The sequence below is a fragment of the Magallana gigas genome, chromosome 3 (genome assembly GCF_963853765.1).
Source record: "Magallana gigas chromosome 3, xbMagGiga1.1, whole genome shotgun sequence".
In the NCBI taxonomy this organism is placed as follows: Eukaryota; Metazoa; Mollusca; class Bivalvia; order Ostreida; family Ostreidae; genus Magallana; species Magallana gigas.
Genome location: NC_088855.1, coordinates 34,271,203 through 34,287,340, shown reverse-complemented (window position 1 = coordinate 34,287,340; position 16,138 = coordinate 34,271,203). Strand labels below are relative to the sequence as shown.

At 31.4% G+C, this 16,138-nt stretch overlaps 1 protein-coding gene across 1 annotated transcript; it reads right to left on the bottom strand.

The window, feature by feature from the left end:
* Positions 1-4,385: 4,385 nt before the first annotated feature.
* LOC105338813 (E3 ubiquitin-protein ligase ZNRF2) lies at positions 4,386-16,123 on the bottom strand. The gene is made up of 4 exons (XM_020071646.3): positions 15,661-16,123; positions 11,488-11,583; positions 8,200-8,305; positions 4,386-7,707 (listed from the first exon to the last, which is right to left on the bottom strand). Exons 1-4 carry the CDS (start codon positions 15,971-15,973, stop codon positions 7,650-7,652), a joined length of 573 nt encoding a protein of 190 aa, XP_019927205.1. The 5' UTR covers positions 15,974-16,123; the 3' UTR covers positions 4,386-7,649.
* Positions 16,124-16,138: the final 15 nt, after the last annotated feature.

Genomic DNA, 16,138 nt, shown 5'->3' with positions numbered 1-16,138 from the left:
ATCAGGAATTCTCACCTGCATAAAAGTTTAACATATCACATGAAAGAGTAGTAATTGTATTTGTAGATACATGTATTGCATTTTCTAAATTGTGTGGGTTTTTTTTTTTAATGTATAAAGATTTTTGAAAGTTTTGCAGCTTAGACTGATGCCTGTATACTGGTACTAGATGTATGTGTGGCAATACATGCTCATATTTTGCATGGTTAAATCATCTGTACACAGTAAGCCATGAAAGGTTTTTTTAAATGTAGGTATCAAACAGGGTATTTAAGTTCTACCAAAAGCCCCGTTTTCCACAGTATATTTTAATGCATCTTCTCAAGCCACGGGTTTTGTGTCCATTCTATCTCTGAATGATTACTGTGAACAGTAACCTTAACTTTTGAAGATTGTTGATCTGATTTATTTTAAAATATATTGCATGGGTTGTGTTAAATAAACATGTATAATGTCACTTTATTATCCAAGGGGAATAATCAATGAATTACTGTATACAGGGAAATATTCGCCCCCGATTTATTTTTGCCCCTTTCGTCCTCGTTGTTAACGGTCGAATTTAAGACTGGGCGAATTCCGATGTCTTCAATTAATTGAAGACACAACTGTGTCTGGGCTAATTCAAGACGGGGTGAAACTGTTTGCAAGTGGAGAAGGGCGCGAAAATTACACGGGGCAAAAATAACTTTGTATACAGTATCTCCCTTAGGTTATGACGAATCCAGTAACTTTTTTTTTTTTAATCCCAAATATGCAACAGCATGATAGAAAGATTCAGTTATATATATTTATTGTAAATGCAATATTCTCTTATTGAAATTTATTAAGTTGGATGCTTGGATGGTTACAATTGATTATAATGTTACTACACTTAAAATAGTTTGTGATGAGATTTTTTCTTAGGTGCATAATAAATCTTTTTACAGAGATATGTGCTGAATGAGATTTTAATTTATCTTTGATGGTAGTATGAAGAAAAAAGAAGTATGCTTCAATTAATTTCTGTCTGGTTTAGAAACTTTTGAACAGCTCGTTTTTGTGTTTTGAGATTTTATCGGTAATAGAAATGTTGATATTGATGACTATGCAGTACACTTTATTACCTTGTAGACTAAATTTTTTCTTTTGAAATTTCAAACTGTAATCATTTAAATTCATGTTCATTCAATGATTGTTTTATACTTCCTTTTCTGCAAATTAAGATATTTGTATTTCCTATTAACCTATCTTTTCCAACTTGTATGCAAAATATTTTATAATCTGGTACCGTATATGACTTTTTGCAAGAAGTGTTTCTAAGAATACTGGAAAAAAAAATGTGGAAAATTTATGCAACTGTTGAAAAGTTATCAACTTTATTATCTTTCATATTTCTTAATACTTTAGTTCAAAATTTTAAAAGAGTGAGAACATGAATTAATGTGAGATTCTTGGAAATTTTTCCTTTAAGGCCACCTTATAAGATTGTTTGCTCTTCATCAACTGTGGGTTTGTGAGTTTATTGTGAGATTATATAATAATTTTTTTCAAGGTTGGCTTACAATTTTGATCATAAATTATTTGAATCAAATCAAAATTAAACTGCAGCAATTATAATAAAAGAAAACGATGATCATACTTATTATAAAAAACATTTGAGTTAGTTTAGCTAATTGGTCAAAAAAAGGGTAAAAAAAATTTAAGGTGGCCTGAACAATGTAGAAAAAGCATTCCTAAATAGAGTTTTCTTGTAATTGTATTTCATGTATTATTATTTCATTGTAAATTAAAATGAATGTAGCCTGCTTGAATTTAATATATTATATATTTTTCATACATTTATAAATATATAAATGATTTAGTTTTATACAAGAAATTATATGGCCATATTGTTGAAATTTTGCAGCAATAAAAGTTTTAAAACTAAATTTCCTTTTTATTCAATTATAAAAGCAATTTGAGAAATGGGCTTCAAACATTCACTTCAGTTCTTGGATTGATAAAACCCATTACCGGTACATGTAATTACTAGCAGTACAATCTAAACAAAAAGTCGAGGAGCGTAAATGGTTATCTGAGTAATTTCTCAAATTCTTATGAAAATCATACTGCCCCGTAAAAAACCAAGTCTTGATCTAACTTATTTAAAGCAATTTGCCTACTGTTTTAATAATTAATACATATACTTGACTTGGAACAAATTTTGAAACTACTAGCCTACCAAGTGCATATAAAGTCGTTATCTTGAACTAGAATGAGACATCAAAGTTTTCAAGATATCAAGAGTAAAATATTTGAGCTAGTATACTGTAGAATCTTTATTTTACACGAGTTCTAATTCCACGACTCAAACCATTTTGCATCAAATCGTAAGAATATGAAATTGTGAATGCCAATTTTTTATCATATAGCTTAAATTCATTTAGTTTATATATGTCCGAAAAATAAAAGCGCGAGATCTCCTTCTTGCGATTTTACACATATATTAATTCCTTAAGTTTAATTAGGAATCTACAGTACTGTATCACTCGACATATCCAGTGTAATCAAGATATCATTGTTCAAGGTACCAAAGTTCAACTGTATTTAAATTTGCAGTGGTTGGTGGATTTAGTGATATGACTGTTAGATCTATATCATTTACTTTGAATGCGTATAAGGAATAATTCCTGGTTATATAATTTTGACATCTTAAACTCTGACATTGAAATTTACCATTGTTACCTTTAAGCAGAGTTTTGGAAAAGTATCAGTATGAGGAAGGTTAGGCCAAGGGGGGTGAAATTATTATACAAAACTGGATTTCAAAGCGATCTGCTAAAACCTTCACCTTTGACCTATAAACTTTGTCCAAGGTTACTGCACATCTTTTACCCACAAGCAATATTTATGTGTATAGTATGAACCAGATTGGGCAAAACGGAAAATTATATGGTTTGGACAAAGCTAGGTAGCGTTTTCCACAGAGGTCTGATATGACTTTGACCTAACACGTTTGATCAATGTTACATACTGCACATCCTTTACACCAAGGCACTCTAAGGGTGAAGAAAGTGTATGAGCTAGATTGGGTCAAACGGAGAGAAACATGTTAATTTAAATACAAGGATATAATTTTATTTCAGTCTTTGATCTAGACATTTGGTTCAAGGTCAATTCACACACTTTTATACTTAAGGTGTACTTCACTACACCGAGACTTATACTTTTAAAGACACTATGTCACAAGATGGCGATTTAAATGTTTTGTTAAACTGTTTATATTAAATAGATTCAGATGTATATCAACATTGCTCAGTGGTTAAAGTATCAGGCTTGTGAACCGCAGGTCATGAGTTTGAATCCACCTGGGGCTTTTGTTTATGATTACTGAAGGAAATTTTTGAAAATATCATTTTTTATTTAAAATTGCACATTTTTTCGCCTATTTGACATATATATACTTCTTATCCATCATGCTTTCTATCATAATAAAGTAATTTTCTGCTGATTTCAGAAACTACTTCAAGGTGTTGTGAGGCACCTTAAAGGCACTGATATGTGAATGAAATACAAGTACAAGCCAAATTGGCAGGGACATGGAAGAGAAAAAATATATGCCTTAGAAAAGTGATTTTAGTTATGTCTGCTAAATATACCTTAATAAATTGGAAAAAATCAAATACTTATACCAATATCAATTTCCGATAATTTGTATTAGCAAAATTGGGGTTAGTGAGAGTTGAATGGTCATGCATCAGAATTTTACTGATTGAAAGAGATGTCATTTAATCAATTAGAAATGCTATGTAAACTATGCACTGCATAACTCTTATGAACAAAGGCTTAGCATTGATTGATTCCATCAAATATTAATACATGTATATACCGAATCATATAACTAAATGGTTCCAACCTATTATCATAAACAAAGCTTAATTTTGTCCTTTACTTTTATTCAAACAGAAGTTTAGTCTTTTTGAAGTACCGTAGTTGCATACTATACATGGTTATCAGTATTTTTTTTAGAAAGTAAAGCTGGCCCTCTAAGCAAAATTTGTGAAAATTTTTAATTGAATTCTAAATCTATGTCACAGAGATTGTCCATTTTTATTTTTGTAATTTTTGCCCTCACTTCCAATCCATGTTACCATTACATGTATATTACATTTCCTCAATTTGTTGCCCATATGCTTCAGTACATTTTTTAAAACATAAATATTTGGCAATGACTTTTAAACCATAGCATGTAACTTTATGGTTTTGGTCACAAGCATATGAAACAACTACTAAAACTTTAGTTACATTCAAAACATTTTGCAGATTTCACCATTAAGTCAATCAACATATTCAAACTTGCATCTGAGCAATTGTACACTATTCCAATCTTTAGAATACAATCTCTAAGCAAAAACAATATTCATAAATATAAAATGATAATTTATTTACAAATAAAACACAAAACATGAAAAATTTACAAAATGATCTGCATATATATATTGCAAAAACATAACAAAAACAAAAATATATAGACTTACATGAGTGGTGATAGACCTTTATAAAATGAAATACAACTTTTTTGAAACCCTTGTGAATATAGTCTATAGTGACCAAGGCAATGCATGTATCAGGTCAACCATAGATTCTGTTTGACTTTGCTGTTTGTGGACTGAATTTCAAATAAATACACAAAAATCTGAAAGACAGGTACAAAAGTAACAATTCCAGAATGGTCAGACAAAAAAATAAAAAATATTTCTAGTTTCTGCTGTACAGGCAACAGGTGTCCATTGCTTCCACACTGATCAGTTTTATTGCCATTTTGAAAAAAAATAAAATAAATTTTTTAATTTTACAGTAAAAAAAAAAATATTTTTGTGCTATTCTCCTTTAAGACCTTTTTCCAAAATAAAAATGGATTCCCTGCTCTTCAAAACTTTTGGACAGAGAAACTATGGACTTTTTTACCTTAATCATACAACATAAAACTGGGTTTTTTTCTTTGATTTATAATAGTATGTGCATGTTGAATAAACAATACTTAATGTCAGAGAAAAAAAAATCTATTGGGATTAAAACTACGAAATGAATAATATTAATTACAAAAGAAACAAACTTAAAAAAATAAATAAAGCACAACAATAAAATCCATTTGATAGATCATAAGGTTTTTGACTTTTTTTTTTACAAGAACAAGGCAACAGATTTTCTTTAAAATAAATATATCTAAATAACCTATTACATGTACTGCTATTTAAAACAAGTCACACATTAAAACTTTGGTTATCCTTTTTTAGATGATGACAACACGGTCTTATATCTCCTATATTTTCCACTTTTTGTACATCAGTTTTGCAGTACACAAAATTGGTCATTTCATGTAAAATTAGATGCCATTTCATTTCCACAAAATTCAACCCTTTCTTTCGTGTACACAATGTCAATTTAATCATAGTTCAGAACGTATTGCAAATGTAGATTCTCTTTATTTAGAAGTAAAAATTTGCATACTACAATGGATATACAAGAATACTGAAGGAGTTTATATCACTGTAAATTCCCAATTTGATGCTATTACTGAATTCCACAATTTTGTATAAAATCATGAGAATATAAAAAAATTGCAACTGTCAGATACTGTAAACGTATTATATTTGGCGTGTACATGTTTGGTGGAATAGGATTTTTCAACATGCAAGTAAGTTTGGATTTGATTATAGCGTATTTCTGAATGTACCTTTTTGTCTACTTATATTTTTTACAATTGGTGATGTACTTGACTTAGCGGACACCATTTTCCGCCAAAAACGCTAAATAGAATACACAGCCAAATGCAATACGTTTACAGTATTTAAAAATATACCGGGGCTGCTTCTTGCCATTTTACACAGATATAAATTCCAGGTCTTTAACTAGGAATTTACAGTAATTAACAGTGAAAAATTTGTTGTAAAGCATTTTCTTTACATAGAGTAACAACTTTTCAAAAAGCACTGGTTAACAAGATTTATATTAATATCAAAAAATCATTTCAAAAGAGTTCATTATCAGAAAGATCCTGAATATTGTATTTTAAAGCCGTTCTACCCCCATCCCCTTCTATATACCTGAACTGAAGTTATGTAAGATTTTATGATAAGAGATCTCGAGTTATGTTTCAATGGCACATTTTCTATCTTTTCAAGATGAAAGATGCAATTGAATTTTATTCTATATCACATATTACATTATAACCGCTGCTCTTTTCATCAGACTGGGTAAAAGTGGAAGGCCATGAGGGATATGCAGATTTTTTTTATCAGTTATCATGTACAATGTACATGAACTAATATTTCAAAGCAATCAACTAATAAATATCCAAAGTGTAAGTTTCTGGTTCTATCAAAATACATACAAATAGTCCATATCTACCCTGTGAGAGACATTTACACAAAACACAAGTAAATTCATAGACCAAAAGGGTTTGTATCCATGCTGTGGACATTAAAGCATGGCTTCTATACATGCATTATTAGAGTTTATATCTCACATGCATTTGGGAAACTGTTAAATTGAAAATATTCTTTTTGTCTTAAGTACTAACCCAGGCTCACAGGCACTTGCTTCTGCAGATGTTCACAAGAAATATTTTGTGTAGAAACTGGTGTTCAATGTAACCAACACTAGAAATAGATTGATATTAGAAATTTTTGAAGATCACAGATGAAACACATATTTTGACACATAGCTGGACTCATCACTTGTCAGGCAGACAAAATCTTTATAAATGTCCAAAATTTTCAAAAACTAATACATGTATAAGCATAAGAGCCTCAAGAAAGAAAAGGGTATTCTAGTTTTGTTTGAAAAATATTTACTACCATACATCACCTACTTAATTAAAGTTGACTGATGATCTACTGTTTCCCTATTGACATCATTAAGATCATGGACCTTAATTTCACAATAATAATTAAAAGAAAAAGAAAAAAAATCATCTGGTTATACTTGAATGGTTTAAAGCTTGAAAGTGACTACGAAGAAGTCAAAATCAGCACTGTACATTGGCGTAAGTACCGAAACTTATCAACAGCGGTACCTTCCACTAATATTCATATCACAAACTAACAATCAGAAAGATGAAGTAATCTCATAAAAAAAAGATGTGATTCAGTATTCTTCTCTCAGTGTAGATACATATACATAATTTTATGAAGGTTTCACAAAAAACAAAAAAAGCCATGTTGGTGAAAAGTAAACAGAGATACTGCATATTCAATACAGAAAAATGCCAAAATCTGGTCTCTGATATGCAGATGCAGTGTCACATCCACCTGTGTGTATGTGTGTGAGAGTGTGTGTGAACCAGTCACACACACATTCCTCAGGATGTGAACTTCAAAAGACGACCTGTGTTGTTGATGAAAACATGCACCAGCACTACAGCTTGACTATAGATTAAACTAACGCTTGCTGAACGGGAAATGGGGGATTTCCTTTGTCGCAGCTATCAAAAATTGTAAGCCTCCTCTCTCCATGACCTGGCACCTAATATCATCATAGTTACATACACTCTCAAGAATAAATGAAGTTTGCAATGAAAGCCCATATTTATCAGTACACATTTGCTTGATGTGGTCGCTGCTAAAGACATGAAGATACAGCCCTCTTCTCTGTAGAGTATTGATGACAGTGGTTTCATCCATTTCTCCTCAGTCAGAGGGATGCTCCGGACAAGAGCGATTCTTCTCAAACCACTTGTCTATGCATCTGAAAATGTAACATGGAGAAACATTGATACGAAACCATCAGCTTCAAGTCAGTTTATGAAATTCTTTTGATCAAGACATTCATTTGTTCACAAACTTTAAAGTTTCTTTTAATTTTTGCCCTCCATATCATGTTTACCGGTACTTGTCCACTTGCTGTTTACCAGAAATTTTGTTTGCTCTAGGAAGTTTAGATAAACACGATAATCAATGATTTTTTTTCAAGAATTGTTGTCATAGGCAAACAATCACAAAACTGTTTCAATCATGTAACCTTTTAACTTCCCTTAAGAAGCTACACGTATGTCTTTTTGGGGAGAATGCAAGCATTCACACCAGATGAAGAAACAAAGATCGTATTGTTTATCGTTATATACAATTTCTTACTTGCCTCTAATAATTTCAAACATACAATTATCAAATACATGTATTATTAATTCTCTACAATTCATTTGATTACACAAATATGCTATTATATATGTAAACATCTTACCCCTTATGATATACACATAAACATGGTAATCGGGCAATGGTATCCCCTTTCTCCAGCTCTTCAAAACATATCACACATTCTCCTTTGTCTTCAACTAAGACATCCTCTGTAATAAAATAATTTGAACTTTTTTTGAAATTGAATGTACATGCATTTAGTTTTAAAAAGGAAAGTAAGAGGTGAATGGGTGGAGATTCAATCAAAAACACTTAAGGTGAAAATATGTGATGGCATCAATTTATGTATTAATATGTAAAAATAATTAACTAATCAATTGTATATGTAAATATTAAAAGTACATTTATGTACTCTAAATCAATCAAAAATTATAAAGGGTAGCCAATTTATGTAAACATAATATATGATCAATATCAATTTACAAACACTGTATGTGGTACTGTATAAATAATTTTGAAAGGAAAAAAGCCTTGTAAGTACCATCCTTCCCAATCTAAGAAAGATTAACGATGTCCTTATAATGCAACAAAAAATATCTTTTTGAGGAAGAAATGTCACTCAAAGTAAAAAAACAAACAAACATCGGCAGGAGTGTCTTTTGAAATGTTCAATTGATTTTGACAAACACACATAAATTAATCTGGGAAGTTCAAGGAGATTAGACATCTGAGACAGAGAAAGAATGACTCTGAGGTTGGCATCCAATGATCCATCAATATACCCTAACACTTAAGGAAAATATGTTATACATGTATTTGCATGGGGTAAAGATTTAGATGAACAAGAAAGCTATTAAATGTTAGACAATTTAAGAAATAATTTTATTGGTTGTGGTCATCATACATGAGACCCTCATTATATGGATAAATGGTCTTGGTCTGAAAAGTTTTCAAACACTGCATGCTGGCCAGACAAAGAAAAATGGATACCAATTGGTCACTTAGCAAACTCTCGTGATCCTTAATATGTCCATGCAGTTATAATTCAGTGAAACATTGATTTTACTTTATAAATTATAGTGACAGTGAAATTACAAATGTACATGAAAGGAGATGACTTGAGCTTAAACTGAAGATCCTCAGATCTGTGTATAAATGTAATACACTCTCATCCACTGTCCTTTCATGTTCACGGACATGTATCTATATATATGGCCATGTTGACATTTTGACTTTCAAATGCATGACACCCTAGCTTTATATACCGGTACTCAAACTCATATAGCTGACTGAATTACTATACTGCACTGAATTATTATCTGACAGTGATATAATATTTATACATTTACTAGTTCCTAAAAATATCCAGCACACCTGTCATATCTCAAATGAGTGAACACCATGGTGAATTAATTTTCTTGATTGTGCGACATTGCATGGGTGCACTGTGTACATATACTGTCTATAAACTGGATTATGAAATCTAAGACGTAAATACTTTTGTATAAAATATGGGATCACCTTGTTTTAAAAAACAAGCCATTCTCCACCAGCTGACTTATAATGGATGTTTAAATAAACAGGTTCTATTAATTCTAGCAGAATTGGAGATTCTGTACAAGCTAACTGTCAACAATTTCATAACATAAAGTTATGACTTAGATTATATAAACCTTTATTTTTAATATTGGTCAAAATTGAGAACAAGATAAAATTTTGGAGCTTTTTAAGTCTACTGTGTCAATTTTTATCCCGTATATAATCCTATTACCATCATAATTATGATCAATTATTTGGAAACATGAAAATCTTATTCATTGATTATAATTTAAGGGTTCCCAATTAAAAAACAGTTTCAGTCTTCTAGATCTTTCTTAAAAAACAATATTATCCAGTCAACTGTTAAACTTCTATCTTCCTTATTTTCTGCATACACAACACAGGTCAACATGTATACCGAAATCTGTTAGCAGAACTCATTCTACCTTTGGGAGAAAATAAGACCTGACAGAATTTTTTTTTGCCTTTTACAAAATGAAACTTTTTCTGTTTATCCCCAACATACGAAGCAGACTAATTCCAAGAAAAACTAGTAAGCACCAAGTTATTTGCAACCAACATATAAAATATTGAAAGATTAGCCACGCTTGCTTATTGATTAAACCGCAACTCCAAGATGATGTGTAACCCAGACTCGAGATTTACAAAAAGATCCTTCTTTCAGAGATGATTGTTCCTTAAAAGTGTTTCTGGCAGTTGAGCAATTTTTAACAAGTTGCCTCCAAATCTTTTTTTTTAAATATTATATTTAAGAAGAAATGTGTGTTAGAATGAAAGCAATTAGAAAAGAATGGAATGTGCTCCAAAACATATATTGAGGGTTTACACTACAACAGAAATTGCACTACATAAATCTCTCTTCACTGTCTAAATCCATTAAGAATTATTTGTCTGTTTGCTTCATGTAGAGAAAATGATGTGGATTTTCTTTTCATCATATTTTTGGATACAGCGTTATGTCCTATTTAAAAGCCAGTTTGTTTACAGCTCACACACATATTTATCTACATGAGCTTCAATACGAATAACCCCCGCCCTGAAACACTGCTGATCCAAATCCATGCAGTGTTATAATGGTGTACTTTTACAAAATTTGTTCATCTGCGGATGTAACCACTTCTAGAGGGAAGTGTGTCTGCTTTCAGACAAAGTCTACCTTTGTTTCTAGAACAATGTTAGTGAGTGCATTTCAAAAAACAATACTGCTGATGCCAATTTTTGAAAAACAAACAACCCCCCCCCCCAAAAAAAAAACCAAAAAAAACCCACCAAAATAAAACAAAAGACAAGTGTCAGCGTTCCTATCATATGCTGTATGGTGGTAGGTGATAGAGACTATCATTGGATTACATGAGGGTTGTAGCTAGTACTTGCTGGTAAACACTGTCACTTTGGATAAAATGCAAATGAACCAACTGACTTGGGTTTTTTTTTGGGGGGGGGTTACCTACACAACTAGCATGTACATATAAGACAGTGTATAAATATATGTAACCAGCTGATCAAGTCAAATGAAACAAAACAAAGTTTATCTATAGGTATAGAGACCTATTATTTTTCTTTAATATCTATGAACCAGAGAATGGTGTCAGAAAATCTACAAGGACAAAAGGGTCCTGTTTAACAGAATATGTATATATAAACATAGATAAAATCTCCTTTCCCCCACAAATGACCTTGTTCTGTCTACATAGAATTGGATTACTCGACAAATATTATTTTTGTTTTGTTTTTTGCCTCAGGTCATGCAACAATCTAGACACAGATAATTTGATTTTACCATGAGCGACCCACCATGAGTAAAAAAATATCTAAAATATTAAAAAATTACCATTGTAACTGATTCTAGGTTTGGTCAAGCATATCACTAAGTGACACTCGATTTCTTCGGGAGGTATAAACTTGGCACACACCGGACATTTAATGCCTGTAAATAAAGAAAAAAAAGAATGAAGATTAAGTAAATACCTCATTAACCTCGTGACATGCTTGTCTAAAACCTAGCAAAAGGGTTAGAAATAACTATAAGTACATGTACTATGTTTACATAAATGTACTTTAAGTTACCCAACGAAAAGCCAGGCTACAAATATCTCTGCAAGTACATAATCTATAAACATTAAACGGTTCTACCTCCATTCTGTCCAAAGCACATTTTATATTAATTAAAATTGAAATGCATTATTGATCCAATGTGAGTAATATGTGATGCATACATTTTAATAGATGTATATCTATAAACACATGATCAAAAAAGAAAATGTACAGTTTTAGAGTTTCTCAATATCACAAGCACTTTCTGGATTTATTTAAATCATCCATGTAAACATATACATGTAATTTATGAAGAATGTACATGAAAGGCTCAATTCCCAGAGTCATGACCTTTAAAATAATGATGTTTTTAATTTCATTTTGTGTATTCCATAGTGACAGTATAACATGTATTAATGGACCCGCAATTTTCAATACATGTTTAACTCTCTTTTCAGTTACACCACAAAGTTCTAATATCATTGGTAGTGGTGTGTATTGACACTTTGTCCATGTTGATATAGAAATATGGAATTGATCGGTATTGTGCAATGGGAAAAACGTCAAGTGTGGCCTTATAAACACTGGTATTACACAATTATATTTAAAAACATCTTCCAAGACATCTAAGCATAGTATCCTACCATTTAAACCTAACGACCCAAACTTCTGAGGCCTACGCCATTAATTAATGATTAGACAAATAATTTATGCAAGCAAAAACTATAAAACATTTTTGTTTTACACTGAAGCTGCTGGTTTGCCATGTCAAGTTCAAAAATGAATTTACTGTCTATAAAATCAATATGTATTGATAATCCTCTGTACCACATGTTGCAATGCATAAATGATTTAACTGTATTGAGATTTTTAAAATCAATAGATTAGATTGTCAGATTTGACAATTAATACAGACATATATTATATAGGTACATGTAAAAGCATTTCATTAAAACCCCTTGTGAATTCAGGAATATATGCATGTATATACTATTTATAAACATATGTGATCTAACAAATATGATTGCAGCTGAGTATGAAAACAAGTTCTTCCGATTTGCTTAGAGCATTGTAAAGTGAACAGAAGACACTTAATAGCATTAATAGATCTATTATAATTACAGTTTCTCATATGGCCAATATAATGTTTATGGTCATAATGGATATGACTGCAAATTGTTTTGGTGAAATGTTACCTTTATGAATTATACATGTATTTAAGTTTGAATGTACATAAGAATAGTCTAATGATCATATCTTGGTTGAATACCTGTAGGAAAAATAAATGCAGGAATTTCACATTTTGATCACAAATTCACAAAGGAATGCTGACATTTGTTTATTTGAGCTTTGTTAATAAGACATTATAATTATGCATTACCAATTCCCATACATCACTGTTTACCAGTATATCAAATACTGTTATTATGCCCTGAAGAAAACTTGAGTAAATTATGACATCATATCTGGAGTGTATACATCCTTCCCAATGCTAACCTAGATTCTATCACAATGTAATAATTAAATTTTGTACTCTAATACATGTACACAAAGAAATTAAAAGAAAACACAAAAGTGTCATCAAAGTAATATCATAAAGAACAATCAAGTAATTAGTTTATAGTTGTATCTGTAACATACAATGTCTTACATGCCATTTACATAAGTATCTTTGTATAACATTTAACATGTACCAACGCGCAGATCCAGAAAATTTTTTGGGGGGTGGAGGGTCCAAGGGAAATATATCACTTAATTGAAGCTTGAAGTGAATCTAAAAAAATTTGCATTTTCCGGGGGGGGGGGGGGGGGGGGGGGGGGTCCCAGACCCCTTAAACCCCCCTTTAAATCCACGCATGAAGTGTAAACCCCCACAACCTTCAAGTGCAAATGCAAAGAAAAAGGTTCAACTTTTCTATGTAAAGTTGGCAATATCTAATATTCAAACTGTTACATCACTTAATATGTACTTTAAGTGCTATAAAACATCACCTAACCTTAACATCTAAATCATTACTAAAAGAATATATAACATATTAACCATGATTACTTGTAAATCTTTATATATGCATTTGATATCAATCATTACCAATGATATCTAGCTTGTGTGGCCTTTAGTTTACCCAGTATATGCCCTGGCTACTAAAAAAATATTCATGTGTAAAACTTCCATTTAAGTAAACTTTAAATGTAAACTTGGCAATGTCTCCATGTCCAAACACAAGGTGTGTGTGTGTAGATATATACAATGTATATGACCATAAGTTCTTCATTGTTCTAAACAAAATTGTTAACTAAATAACACAACCACTTGGTGGACACTTTTCGTAAGATACGTTACTTGTACACTCACAGAGAGCATGTTTGAAGGTAACACAGGTCACAATTACATATTTGAACTATCACATATACCTATCCACTATTTACATGCATATATCAGACTCTATATATAAATACTAGCATATTAACTGGTATATAATATTAGCACCTGTTGTCACTTTTTCAATGCATTGAGGGTATGGTACGACTCTCTATCTGACTTAGATAAATTCATAATGACACAAACATGGGCAGTAACTTAACAATCCCAGATAATTAATGTTAACCCTACAATTAAGTTAGGCCATTTCCCTTCAAGTTTGAATAGATGACTTTTACCTTATGAGCCTTAATGGCTGACATTGACAAACATGTAATTTAAGAAGGCGATGGATCTGAACACACAGACAGCAATAATTGCACTCTCACTCGAATATCATTTAATACCACATATCAAGGTCTTTGTTCATCAAAAGTAAACTAATCATTTTAACTTCCTATTGATACACATTCGGGGCAATTGTTGTTTTTATTCTATTCAAGAATATTTTACTCCACCTATTTACAGAATACATCATCTGCTCTGTAATGACTGATCTGATCAAGAACAATGAATGGTTATTAAATTTTGCTGGATACTTAAATATCTAAATGAAAACTTCATGGTCATACATAACAATTAACTAATAATTTAATGGCCCAATTAAATGAAATATTATTTTTAAAAAAATAATTTGTATCGTTAAATGAGGGTACAATTTTTTAGGCCAAGGTAAATTCAAAATAAGGAAAAGTAAAGGCAAGGTCACTTGGCAGGTCATGGTAAAAACATAATGGTAGTTACTTTTTTATTTAAAAAGTTTTATGAAAATCTATTCAATTGTTTCTTGGAAGCTACTTCTAAATGAACGTAAAATTTTTAAAAAGTTAAGTCAACATCAAAGGGAAGGTCAAGGTAAAAACAATAATGATACACTTGATTTGCTCCTACCCATAAATTTATTATTTTGAAGTTTGAATTTTAAAAAACCTTAATAGTGTCTTAGAATCTTTGCAGCTAAATTGCTCTCAACATATATCATTATTTTTTGTTTGTTATTGAAGTTTGATAAAAAAAAAAAAGTGTCTTAAAACTTAGGTAAGACTAATGAAGTTATTAGATATGGTCATAGGCAAGGTGAAGGTCAGAAAGTTTTAAAATATATAATAAAGTCAAATTGTTTTCCCCTGACACCCATATTTATCTTTGACATTTTAATATGAAAAAAGTACTGAATGAATTTGAATTTGTAAAAACTTACCTAAATGCAAAAAGAAAAATCAAAATCAAGGTCATGTGGAAAGGTCAAGGACAAATATTATGACATAGTTTATTATTTTCACTCATTGCTCTAGCAAATTCATTGAAGTTTGATAAAAAAAATCTTGAAGAGTATCTTTGACAGTGAGTTTTTTTAAGTTAAAAATTGTTGAATCAGTCAGTTAGTGTGGCAAAATGTGATACCCTTTTTGTTTACTAAAAATTACAATGGTTGTGCTTACAACAGTAGTACCCATGGGACTGTTCTATCAATACCAAATCCATTATTGCTTTCAAACTGAAAGTAGACTGAACACACAATTTGACAACATGGTCGTTATTTTCCCTTACCTTGAAGTGCAAAAAGGTGTAAAGGTAAAGAATGCGCAAACTGTCTGCCAAATGATGGGCCTTCCTCTGGGGTACTGGAGTCCGAGTCAGGCGACCTGGTACCCCGTCTGTCACCATTGGCAGTGGCACCCGGTGGTATCACTAGTCCCGTTGGGGTAGATGCACTGAAATGTCCCAAACTGCGGGCTCGTAGTCGGGTGTTAGAAGCCCCACTAGAACCCACAGCAACGTCTGCCCCAGAGCCCCCGGGCACGGGACCACTTCCTGAAAATGTCCGTGGTCTCTGAGATGGAGTACTTTGTTTGGTGCCCATGACTAGCTGTATAAGATATCTGACAATACACTATAAAACGAACATCTCACTTTTTGAAATCTCTCCATGTAAACTGTTCTTTCATGCTTTGTTTTCATGTTAATCCTGACTAACATTGTGGTCCGCCATGTTGGTATCTTCCTTATTTGCGTCATGGAACCAACA